Source organism: Sceloporus occidentalis, unplaced genomic scaffold (genome assembly GCF_023333645.1).
Source record: "Sceloporus occidentalis isolate IW3139 unplaced genomic scaffold, rSceOcc1.0.p SCAF_20, whole genome shotgun sequence".
In the NCBI taxonomy this organism is placed as follows: domain Eukaryota; kingdom Metazoa; phylum Chordata; class Lepidosauria; order Squamata; family Phrynosomatidae; genus Sceloporus; species Sceloporus occidentalis.
In genome coordinates this window covers 2210233-2235266 of record NW_028317000.1, presented here as the reverse complement: position 1 = coordinate 2235266, position 25034 = coordinate 2210233, and the positions used below count along the sequence as shown (strand labels likewise).

Genomic DNA, 25034 nt, shown 5'->3' with positions numbered 1-25034 from the left:
TACATGCAGTGATCCCTGGAATTACGATTTAGGAATGAGTACAGAACACATGCTTCAGGGGCATGAGAGGAGGAGGAGGTCAATGTGAGGGAGGGACCCATGGGCTCCTGCGCTGGGTGGCTGTGATGCCACTGATGCCAGGTGCCTGAGCACTACTCCTTGGAGTAAGTCCCCCTGAGATCCCTGGAGCAGGGCTTCTGAGTACAGGCAAAGAGGGGCTGTCCTTTTTGGGGTCCAGGGGGACACGCGTCCTACATTTCAGCCTCCTTTCCAGGAGCAATTCCAAAACGTCCTCCACTTCGATGCTGCGACCAGAGCGAAGCGCTGCCTCTGAGAGACTGAGGCTGCAGGAGAGAGAACCTGGGAGGAGGGAAACACTCGGGAGTGACGTCTTGGGCGAGTGGGCGTGGCCACGGCTCAGTGGGCGGGGGGAACGCTCGCCGACGTCACGAACGGGAAAAGCTCTAGGCGGGGACTTGCAGCCCAGCTCCGTTGCCCTGGGTTACCGGCGGGTAAATCAAGAAGAGGCGACGTCACTGAGGGAGGTTCCCTTGGTCAGCTGAAGACAGCCCCGCCCCTTTTTAGAACGCCGGCTGGGCTCGGGCCAATCAGGGCGGAGGAAGCCGGGCCCTGTGCCGCGTTCCTTCCAATCAGGAGGCGGCATTTGGGTCAGGTCAGTGTAACAGCAGGAGGAGGGCGCGCCCTCGCAGGGGAAGAAGGCAGGGCAGGGGTTTCCCCAGGTCCCCTCGCGAAGAGGCAGCAGGCAGCCCACGCGAACCTGGGCAAGGACGATAATAAAGACAATGTATCATAATGAATGGAATAAATGATATTATGTTCACTAATATAAATGTATCATGTATTACGATAATAAATAAATATTATACAATGTATTATCATAAATGAATAAATTATATACTACAGCATATATAATGTTATATATAAAGTATAATAAATTATGATGATGATTATGATTACATTTGTTTATTTATTTATACGATGTATATCCCGCTCTTTCGCCAGAATTGGGGCTCAGTGCGGCTTCGCAGCGTCCAAAGGACAATGAAAGACCTGGACCAGAGGGGCATTAAAATGAACGTCAATGACCCCAGGGTTAAGATGGCTACTTCCCCAGCTCTTCTCCTGTTGAGACCGGAGTCGAGGGGAAAGAGAGGAGGAGGAGGAGGAGGAGGAGGAGGGCGCGGGGCAGCTGCTGAGGAAGGCCAGCGCCGGAGGGAAGCCCGAGCCGGGAGAAGCCAGCCAAGAAGAGGGCCCCAGGAAGGGGTCTGCTATAGTTCTCTATCGAAGGGGTTGCCAAGGGCCTTGGAGGGAGAGAAAGGCGGGGATGAATCAATCAATCCCCAGAGTCCCAGTGGCGCGTGTGTGTCGTGTGTCTCCCTCAGGAGGAGGCCCCGCGGGGCTCGTGAGGGGGTTTCGTGTGGCTCCGTGGCCCGGCTCAAGGCCAGGATGGCATTCTGGGAACTGGCGTTTCTTGCGGGGTCTCTAAGGCGGCTCTGGACACCAAACGCCAGTTCCCAGAATGCCATCCTCGCCTTGAGCCAGGAAGAGTTGTAAAGCGGTGCCAAAGCGGGTTATCCCTCCAGTGTGGACGCAGCCTTGTGTTTGGGTGGTTGGGAAGTGCCTTCCGCTCGGCCCCCTCCAGAAGAACGCGAGAGGCCTCCCCCAAAACAGCCCCGCTCTTCTCCTCTTCCCTCAGGTCTTGCCAACTCCGGAGCGCGGCTTCTTGGGCTTGAACGGGGCTTCCGCCCTCCAGAAACGCCGCCGGCTCCTTTCCTCCTCCTGCCTTCCGGCTGGTTTCCCTGGTGGCGAGAAGGCCAAGGGGCCCCAGACGCCCTCCCTCCCTCAGTCGGCTCCGGCGCGGCCCCGGTCCTCCTCCTCCTGGGGGCCTTTCCCGCCTCCCGGCCGCCGCTGTCCTCCTCAGCTTCTGGGGCTCCTGGGTGCTTCGGCCGCAGCCTCCGTCCTGGCAGCCCCGAGAGAGAGCCTCCCGCCGCCGGGCAGACGGGCCTTGAGGGCCCCGCTGGGCTTGGCTGCAAGGGCCGAGTCCCCGCCTCCCCTCCTCCGGTGCCACCGGCTCTCTGTCCGCGCCAAGAGAGGCCCCAGCGGCTCCCCTCTCCTCCTGCTCCTGAGCATCATGTCGCCCTGCTGCCGCCGGCCGGGTCTCCGGAGAGAGGCGGCGCCCGCTTGGGGCGGCAGGAGCGCAGCAGCAGCAGCAGCAGCAGCAGCTGGAAGAGGAGAAGGCAAAGGGAGGCGGGAGGGAGGAGGGGAGCCAGAAGCGGAGGGCCAGGAGCAGCAGCAGCAGCAGCAGCAGGAAGAAGGCGGCGGCTAGAGCCCCAGCCCAGGCGGCCAGCAGCAGGTGCCGGGGAGGGAGGGAGGCAGGGAGGGAGGAGGCGCCTTACCTGCCCAGCCCTGCCCTGCCCTGCCAGGTGGGCGCGACCAGAGGAGGCCGGCCGCCGCGCCAGCCCCGCGCCTCCCTCTCCGCCTCCTCCTCCTCTGGGCCCCTCAGCGCCGGATCCCCGCCGCGCCTCCTCCGCGCTCCCTCCTCCTCCTCCTCCTCCTCTTCCTCCCGGAGCCTGGGCTCAGCCGCCGCTTCCCTCTGGGTCTGGCGGGGAGCCTGAGGCGCTGAATTGGCTGCCGGCCTCGCTGGCCCGGATCGCTCTCCTCCGGCGGCGCATCTGTTGCTCTCCTCCTCCTCCTTGGAGAAGCCGCATCCTCGGCCGCTCCCCGGTGGCGGCGGCGGCGGCGGCGGCACACCTTCCTCCCGAAAGCCCAGGCGGCGTCTCCGCCTCCCGCCCTCCCTCCCTCCCTCCCTCCCTCTCTCCCTCCGCGACCCACTTCGCTGCGATGCCTCCTCCTCCTCCGCCGCCGCCGCCGTGGAGCGTGGCTTGGTGGTGAAGCGCCGGCTGCCGAGCCCTCCTGGCCTGGGGAGCTTCCCCCTGGGAGGGAGCCGGGAAGGCAGCCGAGAGGGAAGCGGGGGAAGGGAGCGCGAGGAGGAGGAGGAGGAGGCGGGGGGAGGAGGGGGAGGAGGACCATGGGGGAGAAGCTGCAGGTGCATCAGGTTGACATCGACCCGGATTTCCAGCCCCAGAGCCGGCCGCGCTCCTGCACCTGGCCGCTGCCTCAGCCGGACTTCCCCGGAGAGGAGGATGAGGGAGCGGCGGCGGGAGGCGTCGGGGCTGCCCAGCTGCCCTTGGCCGGCGGAGGCGAGGGCGCCGAGAACGCCGGAGCAACGGCGGCGGCGGCGTCGGCGGCGTCGGAGCGCGGGAAAGGCGTGGGGCAGTCGGCGTGCTCGGCGTCTGGGTCGCTGGGGGCCGAGGTGGGTCAGCTGCGGAAGGCCAAGAGCTCCCGGCGCAACGCCTGGGGCAACCTCTCCTACGCCGACCTGATCACCAAGGCCATCGAGAGCTCCCCCGAGAAGAGGCTCACCCTCTCGCAGATCTACGACTGGATGGTCCGCTACGTGCCCTACTTCAAGGATAAGGGCGACAGCAACAGCTCCGCCGGATGGAAGGTACACCCACTCCCCTCTCCCTCCCGGGCTCCCCTTCCCCTTGGCCCTCCTGCGCTCAGGGACAGAGAACTTGTGGCCCGGAGAGAGGCCTCGGGAGCAGAGTTGGCAGCCCTGGCCCTCCGGGGCAGCGGCTCTTGAGGAGGAGGAGAGGAGAGAGAAACAAGGGACTCTGCAGGCTCTATCCGCACTGGAGAAATAGCCCGCTTTGGCCCCGCTTTACCTGGTTGTCTGGCTCAAGGCTAGGGAATCCTGGGAGTTGGAGTTTCTTGTCCAGAGCCGCTCTGGGCCCAAAATACACTCCAACTCCCAGAACTCCATAGGCTTGAGCCAGACAACAAGGTAAAGCGGGGCCAAAGCGGGTTATTTCTCCAGTGCGGATGCAGCCAGAGTTCCCTCAGAAAGCCGTTGTCTCTGCTTCCAGGGGAGGAGAGGCCAGTTCTCTTGGCTTTGGGGGACTGAGCCTGGAGGTGCCTTGCCTCGCCTCGCCTTTTTGGGGAGAAGCCCCCTGCGCCCGGGGCTCCTGGGCCTTCCCTGACCGGGGGAAGAGCGGCAGTGGCTCCCGCCGAACTGGATCGGGACCCTGGTTCCGATGGAGCTCCTTGGAGCAGCCCTATTGGCAGGACAGGGGCAGGGCTTGCTGCCAGCCAAAAGGAGAGCGGGGCTGGCCAAGGTTTGGTAAGGGCCCTTCTTCTTCTCCTTCTCCTTCTTCTCCTTCTCCTTCTCCATCTCCTCCTCCTCCTCCTCCTTCTCCTTCTGGGATGCAAGAGGAATGACTGGGGGTCCCAAGGAGAAGTTGAGAGAGCATCCCCCTCCTTCTGCAAGGGAGCTCGAACTTGGGCCCCTGGGGAGAAGATGCCTCTGATGGAGGAGCAGGGCCAGTTTCCCTCTGCAATGTTGAAAACAGCTGGAAGTGCCCCCAGACACCCCCCCCCCCAATCCTGGGTGAGTGGCAAACTCTGCCAGGCCTCTGGTGCTCCCCAGATCTCAGAGCATGGCTGCTCCTGGAGCCCCAAGAAGACTGGATAGCCCCCCCCCCCCTCTCTCTCTCTCTTACTTCTGTCTCTTTCTGGTCTCTCTCGCCTTGGGTGGCATGGCCAGTCGTTGGCAAAGTTGGCGCTGCGTCTCTTTGAAGAAGGCTATGCCTCTTTGGGGCTTTGTTCTCTGGGGAGGGCACAGTTTGAGAACGGTTTGAAAGCGCTTCCCTTTCACATGTGAGCTGGCCAACATGTGTGAGCGACCCTTGTGGCACCGGGGTGGGCATGGCGGCAAGACAAAAGGTTGAATTTCACGCACAGATGGAGGAAGGCACATGCCTCCCTGGATTTGGCGCTACTAGCTGTTGCCTCTGGATTCTGAAATGCTTCTGTCACCAGTTCTCAGTTTCCCTTTTATAGTCATTTTGTGTAGAATATGTTGCCCCCCCTGCATTTATAAAGAGTGGGAGTATGGAGAGGGGGGCTCCTTCTTTGGTCCAGTTGAGTGGCACCCAGCTCAAGCCCTGCCTGGCACAAACATGGGCACTTGGAAGAGTGCTGCCGCTTGTCCACATCTTGCAATATCAGTAGTCACTTTGGAAAAGGGGAACCCAAAGGTGTCAGATTAAAAGTGTGCCAGTGCTACTTGATCTCCTTTGCCATCCATCCATGTCATAATAAAGACTGTCTTGACTCAGGTACGGTTCATGAGCTCAGTCTGTCCCATCTTTCAGGACAGTCTCAGGAGCATTGCTGACTCCTGGGGAGTTTATCACACTGCGCTAATTTCAGCATTAAAGAGAGATTAAAGCGCATTTAAAGCATCCCACAAATAAGGTGAAAATGGCAAGTAATTACAAGCAATTGTACAAATAAAGTGATATTGGAAATATGCATTTTCCTGGAATCCCAAAGGTAAAAAGATGCACACGAATGCTTCTTTGTGACCATTGTAATGGTGGGATTTGTTCAACGTCATGTGAAATCATTTCACAAAATTGCAACATTTCCCCAGTGATAAACCCCCGATCGCCTTCATGTGGTAATTTCCCCAGATCCATATTTGCCCTTTGCACTTCCTTACCTGTGTTTTGGTTCCTTGTCCATAGCTAAAGAGAGAGGTTTGAATTCTTGTGTTTCAATGCTTGAGGACCTTGAGAGGCATGGACATTCATAAGAGAAGTTCTGCTGGGTTAAAATAAGGGTCTGTTTCACCAGATCAGTCCATCTGTCTTGGCGTTGTCTGTGGTCTCAGGCTGAGAAGAGCTGTCTTTCGTTCTATCATCTACGGGTCAGTATTCTGCTCCTCATGGAGGATGGCCAGATCTCTCTAGGAAGCCAACAAGGAGGCTCTACATCGACGTCTTTGTTCTATTCATTTTGATTCATCTTTCTCCCAAATGGAAGTCAAAGTGGAATTTAAATGCAGAATATCCTCCTCCCACTCTTGGACCCGAGCGCCTCGGCCGTCTGTTGCCACAACAGCGTTTGTGTTGTGCAGGTTTCCTTCATTTCAGTGAGCCTTGTCCTACATGAACCCAGCTGAACATAAGAGCATCTTCTGTCTGTAGCGCTGCATGGACTGAGTTCCCAAGGCTGTTTCCATTAACATTGGCTTTAGAAGTTCCCATTTACATTTGATGGCAGTTTTGCATTGGGTTATTAGTGTGGAAGCAGCTTGGCCTAGTGGTTTGAGTGTTTAACCAGGACTCTATAGACCAGCCTTTGATGCCCAGCTCAGCCATGAAATCCCCTGGAGGGCCTTGGGCAAGAAGTCACACGCTCTCAGCCTCAGCGGAAGGCAATGGCAAACCTCCTCTCAACAAATCTTGTCAAGAAAAGCCCATGATAGGTTTGCCTTCAGGTTGCCATAAGTCGGAAACACACTGAAGGCACGCAACAACAAAATGATAAAGTGAGCATTAGTCCCACCTAACCTGCCCAGTGTTTCAAAGGGACTCTATGGCAGACCTGTGGATCTTTGGCATGGTTTCTTCCGAATTTTGTGATAGTGATTTCAATAATCTCCTCTCCTCTTCCCCCTGAATCTGTGAGACAAAACATGACAGTGTGGCAAATTACAATTAAACATTTTCCCCCCAGAAACCCGAATTTCTTGTTGTCAGATCAAAAAAGAGTCCAGTTATATATCAATTCTGCGGTTACTCAGGGACGTAGCCAGGATTTTAGGAAGGGGGGGGGGGGTCCAGACTAAGTGCCACCATTATAATGGGGCTTGGGCGCGGCGGTGCAACAGCACGCACCATTCATTTTTCTCATGGAAGGGGGGGTCCGGACCCCAAGAACCCCCCCTCCCCTTGGCTGCGTCCCTGGGTTACTGGTAGGGATAAGAACAACCTGAACTGCTGCAGCTTTAAAGTGGGGAAAGTTGTACATGGTACATAGATGTAAGTTATGCACAAGAGCTCACAGGTTCTCCTCCAGAGTTGTGGGGCTCCATCAAAATGGAGCTATTGAGATGCTATGCTTCTGCAACAGCAGAGTCAGGCATAAAGTCTAGTGCAGGAAGAACCTGGAAGAAAGGCATCACATTATTTCCAGTGCCTCTCATTGGAAAGCTTTGTGTATTTCCTAACTCAGGCCAGTTACTTTCATGTTGGGCGCTAACACAGACTATCTGTAGACCAGAGTTCTGCAAAAGTATATCTCTTCTTGTCAAACTGAGGTTGTCTGGACACATCCTTGAAAGGGATCAACATTGGTCCTTTTAAGAAGGTTCATCTGTTAGGCAGCTGCCTCTCTCTCTCTCTCTCTCTCTCAACTTTCTCAGGATTACTGACTTGTCTGTGACGCTTAGGTCCCAAGTCTCATGTCTGGATCTGTAGTGGCAACGGAGGAGTATCGGAAAGTCTTTGTCATCTGTATTCAGATGGTGTCTAGTGGGGATATTTATATGATACCATCAGTATCTTGATGCAGTGGCTCAGAGGGGAGTATCGTATACTAGAGATGACCATGTTCCAACCAAACAGATAAAAAGAGAAGTACATCCAGAAGGCAGTCCAAAATATTTAATTTTATTTATGGAATGCTACTAGTCCTTATTAGCATCAGGAGAAAGAAAAGAGTACAATGGCCAATAGCCAAAACTCCAGAAACATAAAACCAATTTTGGTAGAGGTATTTTGAACTGCCCCAGTCGGGATGTCAAATGGTTTTCAGACTGTAACAATGGCTCAGTTATCTTTGGGAAAGGTTATATAGCACAGTAGTGGCAGCCCTGTTGGTGAATTATGATGACATACATTGAATTCACATCATTTCAGCTCTTTTTTGGCCTGTTACAGACAGCCAAAATAAAGCTGCTTCGAGTCACAGTGGAGGTATGGTGTTTCAGTGATGCATGCGTCCTAAGAGTCCAGAAGCCACACCAAAGCCATGCTGCAGTCTTGAACGTGGCTTTGGTGTGACTTCTGGACTCTTAGGACGCATGCATCATTGAAACACCATACCTCCACTGTGACTCGAAGCAGCTTTATTTTGGCTGTCTGTAACAGGCCTTTGTTTTGTCATTGCAGAGGCCAGAATTCTATTCCAACTATGTAGTGTTGAAAATCTCCTCAACCCATCTTATAAGAGCACAGCGTCCTCACAAACCTTTTTGTTGGGGTCAGTGGAGACACATTCAGATATTTTACTGTAGCTAGACTTGCAGCAAGCATGTCATCTGCAGAGACATCCTGATAATCCGTGGAAGTCTCTGGAGATGCTTTTTGCAGCATGTCTAGCTACAGGGAAAAAGTGGATGTGTCCCCTTGCATCACCCTGCTTTCTGACAAAATGGAAATGACTTTTGGATGGGAGGGCTGTGCTGCTTACAATGTGAGTTGCGGGATAGTATTGGGAGATGTAGCTGAGGATGCAGTATACATACCATCCAACCATCCAAAATTTTATTTATATCCTGCCTTTCTTCCAGACTGGGAAAATTATCACATGAGGCTGAAAAGCAGAATTTGCACAGAATAAAAGCATGTTGATTGGTACTTATCACACAACGTCACATCTATCCTGCCGCTGCCACCTTGCATTCAATCAGTTACAGTTGTACACTTTTTCATTCATGCGCAAAACCTGTCAATAGGCCTCAATGTCGCTGCTACTCCATGAGTGCCTTGGTGTGGTAGGTCCTGTGGGGTGAGTAGGTGGTGATTCTGCTCCTTTGCTTTCCCTCCTCCTCCTTTGCAGAGATCCTGGCTATCAACAACTTCCCCAAGGAGCTATTCACACGGTGAAAGTCATCTGGGATGAATTCAGGTTGCATCCCTGTTGTTCACATGCACCCCAAAGCACCTGAATCAGTTTGGGGGGCTACCAAAAGGCCCACTTAACCTGGGAGAATCGATACCGGGTTCACCCCCTCCCTGAGTTTTTAAAAATGATTCACATCATTGGCAGTGTGAATAATGTTGCAAAGAGACCCAGATTAAACTCAGCATACCTTGAATACAGTTCAAACACATTTGCATTGCCAATTCCTCAGGGGGTGAGGCTGCTCCTGGCTGGCTTTACAAGGAGATGTCCCTCCTCTTTGGAGTTTATCACACAGGAGGAATTTCTCTTAATTTTGAATGAAAAGAAAGTGGGGCCAGAACGCATTCACGTGAATTCAATAGTTTGTGAATTTACGTGAATTTGAATTGCGTTCGAACTGGCTTCCCATTGCCCAAAAATAGCTTGCCATTGCCTGAAATTGTGTGTGGTAGTCTATCACACAATAACGTTAAACCTCAGGATTGCGTTTGGACTGACTTTCCATTGCCTGAAATTGTGTGTGGTAGTCTATCATGCGATAACGTTAAACCTCAGGATTGCGTTTGGACTGACTTCCTATTGCCCGAAATTGTGTGTGGTAGTCTATCACACAATAACTTTAAACCCCAGGATTGTGTTTGGACTGACTTCCCATTGCCTGAAATTGTGTGTGGTAGTCTATCACACTAATAAGTTTATCGCATGGGGCTTAAACCGCTCCCCAGCGCGTTCTAACGGGGGCGAGCGGGGGCACGCACGGAACGCGATGGGCACCGGATGGGGCCCAGAACGCGACTTTATCGCACGGGGGGCCGCCGCCGCCGCACATTCCCATCGCGTCCCAGTTCGGTTCCAGAGGGCACCATTTCTGGGAACTGTTTCAAAGCGGTGTCGGCGGTGTCCCCCCGTGCGATAAAGTCGCGTTTTGGGCCCCATCTGGAGCCCATCGCGTTCTGTGCACGCCCCCACTCGCCCCCGTTAGAACGCGCTGGGGAGCGGTTTAAGCCCCATGCGATAAACTCTACTTTAAACCCCAGGATTGTGTTTGGACTGACTTCCCATTGCCTGAAATTGTGTGTGGTAGTCTATCACGCAATAACGTGAAACCCCAGGATTGCGTTTGGATTGCCATGGATTATACTTCCAGTTTCCCTTGTCTGATCAACTCCTTTCTCTTTCCCTCCCTCCACACTTGTTGCTAAGGACTGGCTTCCTGGGAGGAAAGGGGCATCTCTTCCTGCCTCCGACTGCAGAGGCCGAGCCCAGGACCATCAATGGGGACCCCCTGCCCTGCCTCATGAAGGAGAAGAAGAAGAAGAAGAAGAAATGTTTATTGACTAGCCCTTAGGCCATTTCAAAACAACACAAAACAACACTAAAACAAGTAAAGCACACTATAAAATCCTATAGAAATCCTATAGCAATTAGAAAAGAGCTAAAACGTAATATCACAGAATCTGAAATGTATATAGAGTACTGTATGGATGTCATATAAATGTAAAACAATGGCCTGTTACAGACTGCCAAAATAAAGTTGCTTCGAGTCTCTTTGGAGGTATGCTGTTTAAATGATGCATGCGTCCTAAGAATCCGGAAGCTGCACCAAAGCTGCCCTCCAGTGCTTAGGAATGGAGTGTGGCTTTGGTGCGACCTCCGGACTTTTAGGACCCAGGCATCATTTAAATAGCATGCCTCCAAAGAGACCCGAAGCAGCTTTATTTTGGCAGTCTGTAACAGGCCACTGTAAGTGCATTAGAAGTACAGTACCTAAAAATGAGACATAGTTATAAAACTGATCATACAAATCTATACCGCAGGTTCAAGATACAAAAATGGGTAAAAAAATAAAATAAAAACGAATGTATTACAGCATTAAGATGATAATACATAAAGTAATGAAAATAAACATGAAGCATCACACATCAGAATTCTTCATCCCCTCTGCAATTTATCTCAATTGATCCCACATATCTAACTCTCGACTGTATAGTTTTACATAAAAACTGAGCTGTGATAATAGATATTTTTGAATCATGAAAAACTTGAAGAGATGTGGATCGCTGCCATTTCCGTGTGAATAACAAAACTGGAATGCATGAGTGAGGTTATTTGCATCATTCCACTACAAAAATGATGTGCGAATGATCCCCAAACTGGCTGCTGCAGGTGAAGGTGCTTAGGGCCAACTTTGGGAGGTGCTTGGCTGCCAGGACTGTTTGCTTTGGGAAGGTGTTGGCAGCTGGGATCACTTGTCCTGTTGCTTCGTCCTGGAGTGTGAATGTCCAGCCTGGCCAAGCACTGAGTACACAGTAACCCAAAAGTGCCCCGCTCCCCAATTTGGCAGTGCAGGAACACAGATCGCACAAACGTGGTGGGGGAAAGTGTGATAAGAAATGATGCCATTAGTGGGATTGTTGTGGGACAACAGGCTGGTGTTATAATCTATTGGGACTTAACGTAGTTTACAGAAAGGGAGAAATGGCAATAAAAACACATGTAGCATACAAATTTGAGATTGAAACAGTATTAAGCAACAGAAGAATTAAAACCATTTAAAATCTTACTGTGAAAAAAAAAAGTTAAAACTTGCAACATAATTCGCTTTTTCTTGTTAAAAATCACTTCCCAGAGGTTTGATGGAAAATAAAGGCCTTGACTTGCCGCTGAAAAGGCAAAAAGGAGGAGCCATCCCAGGCTTCCGTAGGGAAGGAGTTCTCAACCTTCTTCTGCATTCCTACCAGCCATGACTCCTAAGCCGGTGGGAAAGAGAAAAGTGCCTCCTCCCCTGTAGGGATCTTAGAGCTTGGGCAGCCGCATATGGGAAGATACAACCTGGGCCTGAGCTGTATAAGGCTTTATAAGTCATAACCAGCTCTTTGAATCGTGCCCAGAAACAGTTTGCCAGCCAGTGAAGCTGTTGCAATGAGGGAGTTACATGTGCCTTGTAACCAGCACCCATTAGCAATCTTTGGACTAGCTGAAGTTTTGAAATACTCTTTGAAAAACAAAGGTACATAGAGTGTAATGGTGTTGTTAGTTGCCCTCGAGTCGGTTCCAATGCATGGCAACCCCATGGATGAGACATCTCCAAGAATCCCTGTCCCCCACTGTCCTGCCCAGATCCTACAAGCCCTTGCCCACCCCCACCCCCCGATTGAGTCTGTCTATCTGGTTTGTGGTCTTCCTCTCTTTCTTCTTCCCTCAACCTTTCCTAGAATTATTGTTTTTTTCTAGTGATCGGTGCCTTCTCATGATGTGGCCAAAGTACAATCGTCTCAACTTGATCACCTTTGCTTCCAAGGAGAATCCTGGTTTGATCTGTTCTAGAACCCATTTGTTTGTCTGTCCATGGGATCCTAAGTCCTCTTCTCCAGCACCACATTTCGAATGAGTGGATTTTCTTTCTGTCTGCTTTCTTCACTGTCTAGCTCTCATATCCGTACATGGTAATTGGGAACACAGTGGCCTGAACGATTCTGACTTTAATGCTCAATTGTATGTCTTTGCTCTTCAGTATCTTTTTCCATTTTTTCATAGCTGCCCTTTCCAGTCCTAGTCTGCTTCTTATTTCTTGACTGCAGTCTCCATTCTGGTCCATGTTTGATCCTAGATATGGGAATTCTTTAACTATTTCAATTTCTTCGTTGTCTAGATTGAATTTATGTATGTATTTCTTCTGTGGTCATTATTTTTGTTTTCTTTATGTTCAGTGTCAGACCTGCCTTTGCACTTTCATCTTTGACCTTCCTTATTCACTGTTCCAATTCCTGAATGTCTTCTGCTAATATTATCGTGTCGTCTGCATATCTTATGGTGTTAATGTTGCTTCTTCCTATCTTCGCTTCTCCTTTTTCTGATTCTAATTCTTGGTGGGTTACAGTAAGCCTTATAGTCTTGTTATGTTCTTATACCTGATGGCCAGTAATATATGGGAGACAAAGCCAACTCCTGGCACAGTCTGGGTAAAAATCACCCAGCTACAGCCAAAAACCATAGACAGTGCACCTGCATCATACGCAGGTGCACTATACGCGGATTTGAGCATATGCTTAAATTTGTGTAGAGCCGTGCGGGAGCATGCAGGGCACAAGGGGTGGCGCATCCCATTGGAATGAATGGGGTGCGCACCTATGGCATGCGCGCACCACTGCGCTGCCACACCACCGCATGCACGAGCCCCATTCATTCCAATGGGGCTTGAGCATGCACGGAATTCAGCTTAGACGGGGAGGGGGTCCGGAACGGATCCCCCGCGTAAGCCGAGGGCGTGTTGCACACAGCAGCGTATAGAAGCAACCGCCCCCCCCCCCCCAAAGCTATTGGTTTTGGCAGTTCACTGGCCAATTTTCACACATAAAAGAAACAAATCACAGACATGTGATTCATCCAAAGTTCCTGGAGGCTTTATCTTCAGTTAAAACACATATACAATATAATACAGCATACTTATCTCAGAGCCATTGGCAATCATCTTTGAGAACTCCTGGAGAACAGGAGAGGTCCCAACAGACTGGAGGAGGGCAAACCTTTATCATCAGTTAAAATATATATACAATATTATCCTCTGTGTGTGTGTGTGTGTGTGTGTGTGTGTCTATACACATGCATGCACGCACGCACATCTGTCTGACTTATAATCAACTTCAAAGTCTGGTTCACAGCTCCAAACTCAGTCCACACACACAGCAATAAACCACACTCACTCACAACAGCAAAGCAGCTGCTGCCCCAGCCATAGGTCTCAACCAACCAACTATTCCAACAGTCTCAGCTCCCAGCTCTTACCTGTGAATCAAAATATTTTTTCTGTTGTTTAAAGACATATCACACTAACAATACCAGCCTTCTCTAACCCAACACTTCCCACATGCATTGGACCCCAGGCTTCCCTAGCTAGCATGGTTGAGACAGGACATATAGTCTAACACACTTGGTGATAGAGATGGGAAGGGTGCTAAAAGAGCCAGAAACATATGGAGGAAGTGTTTTCTTTTTCTCAAGGACTTTGTAAGAAAATGTTTTACTTGCTGAAAATGCCAGCAATTGTGTTGTGTGATTTTTTTTTATTACGTAAGACAGTCTAACTGGATGATATTTTTTGTGCATATTGTAGGCACATTCAACACTCAAATGCAATATATATTTTAACACTTCATGGTGGTGCCATCTTCATGAGATGAGCATAGGAAGAGGGGAGGCCTTCATTGCTTGTGGTCATAACACACTATTGAAAAATTTGTTATTTTCAAGGTTGAGTTAAACTTTATATTGAAAGAAACGTCCTGACAGTAAGAGCTGTTCGACAGGGGAAAACCACTGCCTTGGAGTGTGGTGAAGTCTCCTTCTTTGGAGGTCTTTAAGTAGACGATGGATGTCCATCTGTCAGGAATGCTTTGATTGAGATTTCCTGCATGGCGGAAAGGGGTTGGACTGGATGGCCCTTGTGGTCTCTTCCAACTCTATGATTCTAAGAAAATCAGCACAGTAACACATCCACAGCACAGTAACTAGGGGCTCGAAGAGACAGGCCAAAATAAAGCTGCTTCGGGTCACTTTGGAGGTATGCTATTTAAATGGTGCATGTGTCAAGATGCCAGAAGCCTCACCAAAGCCACGCTCCAGTCCTAAGGACTGGAGCACAGCTTTGGCACAGCTTCTGGCCTCTTAAGATGTGCGTGCCATTTAAACAGCACACCTCCAAAGTGACCCCAAGCAGCTTTATTTTGTCCTGTCTCTTCAGGCCCAATGTCTTTAAACAGAGGCTGGATGGCCATCTATTGGGGGTGTTTTGATTGTGAATTCCTGCATGGCAGGGGTTGGACTGGATGGCCCTTGGGGTCTCTTCCAACATTCTATCATTCTATGATGCTTTGCTAGAACTGACACTAAAGTATACACTTCTCCATTAAAACTCCTTACAAGCACTACCCCTGCCAACTGCCTGCATTGCTTTCCGTGGTGAAATGATCTCAAATCTCATAGTATCTCTCAGTAGCAGCTACCCCTCTCAACACATAGGGCTCTTCTGACGTGGCTACAACACAGTTTAAGCAAGGCTCACTTTAACATGGTTGCATCTGCACAGCAGAAATAATCCGGTTTGGCACCATTTTATTTGCCATGCTCCATGCTATGGAATTCTTGGAATTGTAGCTTGTTGTGGCACAAACTACAATTCCCAGAATTCATAGCATGGGGCCAAGGCAGTTAAAGTGGTGCCAACCCAGATTATTTCTGCAGTGCGGATGCAGTCTATGACCGAGGGGGCCCCAAAGGGTGGCACTGAGAGCTACAGTACTTAAATTTGTGTCAAACTGCAGTATTTCTACAGTGTAGTTTCACCCTAAAACTCCTAGTTGTCCTCTCCATCAAAAGTTAATGAAGACTCTCAGCTCCGGATTATTTAACATATGTCATTATCATACATCATAGCATTTTTTAAAAAGTAGTTAGCATAGATCTATTATTTGCAGGGCATAACCATTATGCGTTCAAAGGAGCTACGTCCGGGGAGAGGTTTTCCTCTGCCACCAGAAGTATGCAAGGGCTGAAGTGGAGTCATCTTTTGGAAATTCATTTCCCTCACTTTTCCTTTCTTCATTAGTTACAGCTGGACTGCAGCTTAGCATTACATTGTAATTAGATCTAAAATATGGCTGTATGCTTTGGAGTTGCTTTGTAGAAGGCGGAGTTGTGGGAACATGGGGAAAGCTGTTTAGTCAAAATTCCTGGTATAAGTAGCTCAGATGAACCAATATTAACTGCAAAGGCTGGGGAAGAGTAGGTGCACTTCAGTACACTGAGGATGCCCCAGTGATTTGTAAAACACTGGCTATGAGATTCTGGGAGTTATAGTTGAAAAGCTAAAGTTTCATAGCTCTGGGTTTCTACTTTCCTCTTCTTTCCCCATATAAACATTTTGCTGCTACTGTGGAGGGTCCTGCTCTATGTATGTTTCATCTCTAATATTATATACGGTGTTTTATGTAGACTCAGTCAGGCATAAGGACTAGAGCAGGGGTGGGGGAACTGTAAAACTCCAGATATTGCTGAACTGAAACACCCATCAGCCCTACTGAATATTGGCAATGGTAATTGATGATGGGAACTGAAATGCCTATAGGGCTATACATCCCTGTGTTGGATTTGTGCACTAAGATTGTGGCAACCTCTGATCAAGTTTGCACTCAAGTTTCAAGATCTATTGTGAAGCTAAAACAGAGAGTTACAGTTATAGGCTGCTTTTGGTTGTACCTTTCTAAGTTGTCTTCCTCCAAGGCGCTCAAGGTGGCATACATGGTCCTCTCTCCCTTTTCTCACCTGCATAACCTTATGAGATATGTTCTGCTCTCTCTTTGCCTTGCACTGTGATTATAAAGCTCTCTGGCAGAAAGGGCTAGGAATCACAGCCCTGGGATTTTCTGAATACCTGCGCCATTGTTCTGGGTTTCAGCTCTGTGATTCTGTTCACGTGTGACGGGAGGGTTTTCTGTTTTATGATGCTGCACAGAAGGCCCTGGTGACTGACAGTTCTGCTTAATTAGGGAGTTGTTATTTTATCAATTCCAAAGCGCTTGAAGTTTTCTGCTCCAGCTCATGTGTTCGACTTGTAAATGGGAAACCAACACCCTCTGTCAAAGGAGCAGCAGCTCTGGTGCATTTTAAAGTGCTCTTTGTGCTACTTTGACATCCAAAATATAACAATAAAGCTATCAAGTGGTGGAAGCCGGTTTGATATAGGCCTGTCAATGCCAAAAACTTTAATTTCTGAGCCTTCCCACTTTTTTCCTCTCCTGCATCTTTGGGAAATGGTGCTTCGTGACAAGTCTGGAAAGTAGCAAAGTGGCTTAACTCTTTAAGCTGAGGAGTGTGCTCTCAAGGGCTTAGAAGGACTAAGTTATGCCAACTCCTTAAAAGTTATAATTACTGTTGTACTGTCCTTGGCCAGGTAGTAGTACGTCCTCCTCTTGAGCAAGACCATGGGAAGAGACCATGGCTTAATGGCAGAGTCCCTGCTTTGCAAACAGATTACTCCCTAACTTTTCTAGCTAAAGGATTGCGTAGCAAAGAACTCCTTTGTTGACAAAGTTCTGCCAGCTGTCAGGCAAAGTATATAACCTTCGGCTAGGAAGACCATACTGGACCTTGGAAGAGTTGCTTTTTGGACCACCATTCTTCGATTGCCCAGTGGGCTGAATTTCCAATGATGGGAGTTGTAGGGAAGAACACATATTTCCAGGCTTTAGGCCAAGTGTGGACAACTGCTGGGGGGCCAGGGGCCAAATTTTCCCCAGTCTTCCCCAAATACCTCCCCTTTCTTTGCAGACCATCTCAAAATGAGGACAAGAAGTGACATTGCATCATTCCCTATTTTGAGAAAGACTGCAGAGGAAAACAGAAGTATTTGGGCAGCATTTGCAGGTGGGTATAGCTTTGTGATTCCAGTCCAAAATTGGTTAAAAATAGCAAAGTTAAAAAGTTGAGGGGTTAGGGGCATTGAGGGACTTTGCAGGGCCACAAAGTGGGGTCCAAGGGCTGCACTGGAAGGCAGTGTCTTGACACCTGGGTATTACCAAAAAGTTACTTTCTTGATCACAAGGTTCGATCACAAGGCTGAGACAGACTGTCCTTTTGCCATTCTTGGGGAACAGGGAATAGTTGGTAATGCTGGGGGTAGTAACCAGGTTTTAAAGGACTACTCTTTATATCACCTCTGACCATGTTGTCTAGATCAAATGAGAGATAGAATCCAACAGCTTCTGGATGGCCACACTTTTCTCACCTGTGCAGTCCTCCATTCCAGACAGAGTACAGAAAAAGAAAACCCAAACAGCTAGGCCATGAGGAGTTTCATACAAAGTATGGATAAAATAGCAGTCGTGGCTGTTGGTAGAATCCAGAAACTTGTGGAAAGAAACCATTGGGCTTGGTGAGGTAGAACTGTACAGGCCACAGAGCCTCCATACTAGTTATAAAGGCAGAGTAAGTGTGAAGTAAGAGTCTTGAAAAGAGGAATAGCAGTGTCGTATGGCAGCTGAAAGATTCATAGGGGATACTTTATGTAATGCATGACTTTAAAGCATCCTTATCTCACTACTTCTGCTGAAATGTAAGAAAGAAGTACACACACACACACACACATACACACACACACATATATATAACTCCGAAGACTAGTCATGATTTTGTGGAAAATTTAAAAAGTGGACACGTTCCTAAAGTACTTTTGTATCTGAGTTTCAGACTGATTCTTCCTTTTTGCCATGTGAGTGTAAAGCCTACTGTTGACTACAATGATAATGTGGCTAGAATAATAACACACACAACAAATGTCCCTCCTCTGCTTCCCTCTGAATAATAATAGTCATATAATTGGCCCCAAACAGGCTCAACAATACAAGGCTTTGCATGGTTACATAGAGGTATGTTTCAGCATTTTCAGTGAGATAATAATCTAAAGTAAGCATGTATAGGATTGTAGCTCAAAGCTGCCTGATGTTATGCATAGTTAGTCACAAATCAGGTTAGTCACAAATCTCTCAGATTTACTCATGTCATGGTGTGGCTGCAACTTTATAATTGCAGCATGGAAAGTAGATCCAGTGGTTCATCTAGACCAGTGATTCCCAATCCTTGGTCCTCAGATGTTTGGGACGTCCAGCTCCAAAAAGCCTTAGCCAGCATGGTTTGGTAACTGGCATGCAAAATGACTGTAGAGTCAAAGCTTGATGACCGTTGCTTTTGTCTACATCAGGGGTCGGCAACCTCCGGCCCGCGGAGGCCTTTCGGCCGGCCCCTGGCTGCTGCCGCCGCTGCCGATTCCGGCTTTTCGCCGCTCCAGGCGCCGCAATTTCCCCCCCAAAATGGCGGCGAAGTCTCGCGCGAACTTCCCCGCCATTTTGGGGGGAAAATGGTGGCGGCCTAGAGGCAAAGGTCACGTGAGACTTTGCCGCCATTGGCGGTGGCCTCTAGGAGGCCCGCTGCGGCCCGCTGCCCTCGCCGGGGGCCTCCAGGAGGGCTCCAGAGGGGGCAGCAGGCCTCTGGGAGTCCCGCTGCCGTCTCCGGGGGCCTCCAGGAGGGCTCCAGAGGGGGCAGTGGAACTCTGGGAGGCCGGTTGCCATCGCCAGGAGCCTCCAGGAGGGCTCCGGAGGGGGCAGTGGGCCTCTGGGAGGCCCGTTGCCGTTGCTGGGGGCCTCCAGGAGGGCTCCGGTGGTGGCAGAGGGCCTCTGGGAGGCCGGTTGCTGTCGCTGGGGCCCTCCAAGAGGGCTCCGGCGGCGGCAAGGGGCCTCTGGGAGGCCGGCTGCCTTCGCTGCGGCCCTCCAAGAGGGCCCTGGCAATGGCAAAAGGGCCTCCCAGAGGCCCGCTGCCGCCACCGGAGCCCTCTTGGAGAGCCCCAGCAACGGCAAAAGGGCCAGCAAAGAGGAGGAGGCCTCCAGCGCTGGCGGCCCCCACCGGCTTTTTTGCCGGGCTCTGACGGGGCCTGGGGCCCCGTCGGGGGCTGGCAAAGAGGAGGAGGCCTGGCCCCCAGAGGGTGGAAGCTCTGCCCCCAGCATGCGGCTCCGCCCCTGGAGGGTGGAAGCTCCACCCCCACCACACAGCCCCGCCCCCGGAGGGTGGAAGCTCCACCCCCAGCTTCGGCCCCCCAGTCGCCTGAGGGACAGCAACTCGGCCCCTGGCTCAAAAAGTTTGCCTACCCCTGGTCTACATTTTTCCTCCTCTCCTCTGGACTCGACTCTGCCCTTCATGGTGATGTTTCTGTGTCAAGGGAACAAAGAAAGGAAGGAATTCCACTTTTACCCATCATTCTCCTACTAGTGGCCAGTTCTTTAGAAATGTTAGCCTTTTACACAAGTTAGCCTTTTAAAATCTTTTAGAAATCACTTTGATGACAGACTATGGGATGCATGCTTATCAAATTTCCAGATGACACCAATTTAGGAGGGGGAGCCAGTATCACAGAGGACAGGATCAGAATTGAAATCACCTTAACAGATTGGAGAGCTGGGCCAAAGCTCACAAAATGAATTTCAACAGGGAGAAATGCAAGATTAGTGAATAAAAATGAAATGCACAGATATAGTATAAGCTGACATCTGGTTTGACAACAGTACATGTGAAAAGTAGACTACAAGCTTAAACATGACTTAGGGGTGTGATGCAGCAGCTAAAAAGGCCAATGCAATTCTAGGCTGCAGCAATAGGAGTATGGTGTCTAGACTGAGGGAAATAATAGTATCACTCTATTGTCTGCTTTGGTCAAACCTCACCTGAAATACTGCATTCAGTTTTGGACACTACAATTCAAGGATGATATTGACAAACTGGAGTGTGTCCAGAGGAGGGCAGCCAAAATGATGAAAGATCTGGAAACCATGCCTTATGAGGAGCAGCTTAGGCAGCTGGGTATGTTTAGCCTGGGAAAGAGAAAGTTAAGTGGTGACATGATATCCACATTTAAATATTTGAAGGATATCCTACTGAGGATGGAGCAAGCTTGTTTTCTGCTGCTGCAGAAACCAGGACATGGAGCAATGGATTCAAACTACAGGCAAAGAGATTCTGCTTAAACATTATGAAGAATGTCCTGATGGTAAGAGCTATTCCGTTGTGGAATGCTCTGCCTTGGAGTGTGGCGGGGGTTGGACCCGATGGTCCTTGTGGTCTTTTCCACCTCAGTGAGTCTATGATTCTTGTTCAGAGTTTCCATTGCAAGCCTAGTAAGTACCTGGGGCTGTTTTCAATGTGAGGGGCTCCGCATTCATCTACTTGCAATGTTGCCTTCTTGCGTGGAGAGGTTAAATTATTATCCCCATCTATTCTTATGGAAACATTCTTCAATATGAAGACTCTTACAAAGACATTGTCTATGCAGAAGTGCTTGCCATGTGTTCAGTGTAGCTTACTCCTAAGTAAGTGTATGATAAATGTATATAATATCAGCTGTAATGTGATGCATCTTAAGAAGAGAAGAAACGCCTTCATTTAGGTTTTCTGACTCCTGTTCTGGGAACTCTGCGGCATTTTAGTTGAGGTCCTAGTCTTTCACTTTGGGTGGGGGTGCATATGTATACATGTATGTGTGGTATGGGGCACTTCAGTGACGTTAATGCCTATGAGATTTTTGGGGGGGATATTGGCACAAAGGGGTAGTTAGAAGCCCCCAAGATGCCTTGGGACTGCCACAGCCACACGCTGCGGTCCCAAAGGTGCCCTCCACTGCGGGCCCAAATTGGAGTGGAAACAAACTCCTTTTTGGGCTGGGTTTCCGTGGTTTGGTTGCATCTTTGGCACATCTTCTGCATGTCTTGGGGACATGCATAATGTAATCGCCATGCCCCCAACTTGCATGGAAGCCGGCTTTTTTGACTGTTTGTTTGAGTTCTGATTTTTAAGAGAAGGGGGGAGGGTTAGGAGATTAGGGAATATTTTATTGCTGTTTTTTTAATTGCTATACTGGCTTCTTTTTACCCGCCTCGATCCTCGAAAGGGAGAGGCGGGATATACATAAATATTTTATTATTATTATTTATTATTATTAGCCCTTTGTCTCATAGACTTTCAAAGAGAACCATAGTATGTCGTATCCCAGCCATGCCTCTCTCCCAGCCTACACTGCCTTTCCTTGAGCAGAGTAATGCAGCTGATTTAGGCAGCAGATCTTGGAGGGATGGCAAGGGTGGCAGTGATGTGTTCGGAAATACAATGGTTTGTGCTCTGCAGCCCCTAACCTAGTCTAAACTAGCCCTCTTAAGGCAAATATTGACCGGTATATCAAATAAAACAATAAAATATTACAGTTGCTATCTAGTTCTATTGGAGAAAATGGGAATTTACTACAACAGCACATTGGCTAGTGTTCTGCTGGTATCTTAAAAAGGCAAAAGGTATAGGTTTCTGCTTGACATGAATGTCTAGCCATGTCCAACTGTAGGGCCAGTGCTTATCTCCATTATTAAACCAAAGAGCCAGCATTGCCTGAAGACAACTCTGTGGCCATGTGGCCAAGCATGGCTGCATGGAATGCTGTTACCTTCCCACCAAAGTGGTACCGATTTATCTACTTGCACTTTTACATGCATTCGAACTGCTAGGTTGGCAGAAGCTGGACAAGTGACAGGAGTTCAACCCATCATGCACCACTTGGGCAGCCTTGAACTGGCGACCTTCTGATCATCAGAATTGGCATCTTAACCACTAAGCCACCACATCCCTTTTGTTGGTATCTTCCATGTTTGTATATTCTGTTATGCAAGTAGGTAGATGCCTTTGAAAGATGCATAATGGCAATATAAAGTAGGTTATGAAAATGGAGTTATGCATGTGATGCCATTGCATCTTGTATATAATACTTAATTGCTGACTGATTGCATGGTTATGCACTGTACATTGTTCTTCAGTATACATGCTTATTTGATTGTGCAAAACTACAATTCTGTAGCAAGATGGCATAGTGTGGCTGAGATGCAACTCTGCGACTGTAAATTTGTGTTGCATTTTCTCCTTCCAGGATCTTGGCCCTTATCTGCTTATTGCTGGGAGGTATTTAGTACTGGGAAAATATGGCCTCTGTGTAGGAGAGTGGCTAGACTGTGCATGGACAGGAGCATCACTAGAAAAGTTGACTTATAAACTAAAAGCAGCCAGAGGATAAATTAGATGAGATAATTTTTCATATGTTGGTACCTATTTATTATTTTTGCAAATAAGATTCTTGAATGTATGGCCCACAACACAATGCATTTTCAGGTCTTGCAAAAGTCTTTCAATCTAAACCTTAATAGGTTTGTAGATTCCCAGATTATAGCTGTCCACTTTTTTCTGTTATCGTGCTATTTCTCATATTGTTGTGATCCCTCTGTTATTAAGCTGTATTATCATGGACACTTGAAAAGAAAGCAAAGGAAAAAAGAAAGAGAAAAGAAAGCAATATAGTATTTTTTTTTTAAAAAAGAAAGATGTAGATGATCTAGAATAGAATGGCAGGCAGGCTATATCATGGGAACAAAGAAAGGTACCTTATACTAAGTCAGACCATTTGGTTTTCTGGCTCAGTATTAATTAACCCTTCCTAATCTCACCCCTCTCTGAGGTTTTGATCTATCTCCTAGTTTGTAATTCACTTGGGGAAAGGCTGCTTGGGGTCCTATTTTGACAGAAAAGTGGGGTATAAATCAAATAAATCTGAGCTATTCGGAGGTGAGATCATAGAATCATAGAGTTGGAAGAGACCACAAGGGCCATCCAGTCCAACCCCCTTCTGCCATGCAGAAACTCTCAGTCAAAGCATCCCCATTGACAGATGGCCATCCAGCCTCTGCTTAAAGGCCTCCAAGGAAGGAGACTCCACTACACTCCGAGGAAGGCGTGTGTTACACTGTCGGACAGCCCTTACTGTCAAGAAGTTCTTCCTAATGTTGAGGTGGAACCTCTTTTCCTGCAGTTTGCATCCATTGTTCCGGGTCCTGTTCTCTGGAGCAGCAGAGAACAAGCTTGCTCCCTCCTCAATATGACATCCCTTCAAATATTTAAACAAGGCAATCATATCACCTCTTAACCGTGTCTTCTTTATAAATAAGGAAATAAATAAACTGATTAATTAATTAATATTGGTAATGGAATGGTGGTAAGTCTTTGAAAATACTTGAGGTACCAGAGAGGAAGGATACTTAAAATAACATCATAGCTTAGCTGAGTGACTACTCTAATCTTGGCATGCCGAAAATGTAATCTTCTGTTTTTAGTTGGTTTGGGATTGCCCTTCTGTTCTCAGCTCTCTTTGACAACAGATAGCCCCATTCTGTGGCCAGTCAATTCAGCAATACTGACAGCTGAACCCTTCCATAGATGGACATATTTTCCCCAGCTGTTCATGCTGCCAAAGATCTCCCTGAAAGCTGAAGAGGAGCTGTAGGCAGCCTTCCTCCTGAATAGCAGCATTGCAGGCAATGAGCTGCAGAAGGGCAGAGCAGGGAGCTGTTCACGGATGGAGGCGGCAGCTGGACCTCCTCTTTGGGACTTGGGTTAGTCTGTAGTGAAAATGTAGGTGCCTGAGTCCTAGCTGAGCTCTTACTGTTCTCTGTGATGCTGTGTCAAACTGGACAGAGGCAGACCAGTTCTCTAGCGGTTTGTCCCTTGGGCATTTTTCACAGTTGGAAAAGTTCTTTTTTGGACTGCAGCTCCCAGAATCCCCCAGAGCTGTAGTAAAAAACAAACAGCTTCATTTATATACCGCTTCCTACTGAACTAACCCCTGCTTCAAGGCAGCGTGTGCCATTGTTGAACAGCTCTCCCTGTCAGCAAGTTCTTCCTGATGGAATCTCTTTTCCTGTACTTTGAATCCATTGCTCCATGTCTTAGCCTCTGGAATAACAGAAAACAAGCTTGCTCCTTCAGCAATATGACATCCCTTCAAATATTTAAATATGACGGTTATATCATCTCTTAGCTTTCTCTTCTAAGCTACTCCTCATAGAAGTTTCACCACTTTGGCCACATTCCTCTGGACGTGTTACATCTTGTCTACATCCTTCTTGAATTGTGGTGCCCAGAACTGGAGACAGTATTCCAGGTGAGGTCTGACGAAAGCAGAGTAGAGTGGCACTATTGCTTCCCTGAATATACACGCCTACTATGCAGCCTAGGACCATATTGTTTTATTTAGCTGCTGCACCACACTGTTGACTCATGTTTAGCTTGTGGTCTACTAAGACATTCAGATCCCTTTTGCATGTGCAGTTGGCCCTTCGTATGCATGGATCTGCAGCTATAGATTCCACCATCCATGGCTTGAAAATACCCCTCCCCCCAAATACCTCCCCCAAAACCTTGTTTTTGCCATTTTTAAATGAGGGACACCATTTTACTATGCCATTGTCTATAATGGGACTTGAGCATCCATGAACTTTTGTATTCTAGAACCAGATTCAAATAGATACCAAGGGTCCACTGTACTTTTGTTAAGCCAGGTGTCAACTGTATCCTGTGCATTTTGTTTTTCTGCCTAAGTGTAGTACTTTGAATTTCTCCTTGTTGAAATTCATGGTCCAGCTGTCTGCTCCAATGTGGAGAAGAGCTATTCACATCAACATTTTGAACCTAGAAGGAGATCTAGTCTGGTATGCTAAGCCTCCCCAGGCTCCCTTTTACTCCTGGCATTATATCTAGCTGGAGGATTTTTCAGCAGCATCAGCATTGAGAGGATGATGGAGGAGGGCAGGACAAGCAGACTTTCAGCATCATGTAGCAAGAGTGTGTCT

At 48.6% G+C, this 25034-nt stretch overlaps 1 protein-coding gene across 1 annotated transcript in view; it reads left to right on the top strand.

Moving 5' to 3' along the window:
- The first annotated feature begins 3041 nt into the window (after positions 1-3041).
- Positions 3042-25034, top strand: part of FOXO6 (forkhead box O6) — a 200497-nt gene continuing 178504 nt past the window's right edge. Inside the window, exon 1 of the mRNA XM_089482902.1 lies at positions 3042-3529. Coding sequence (XP_089339028.1) covers positions 3050-3529 — 480 coding nt within the window. The 5' untranslated portion in view covers positions 3042-3049. The remainder of the gene's footprint in view (positions 3530-25034) is intronic.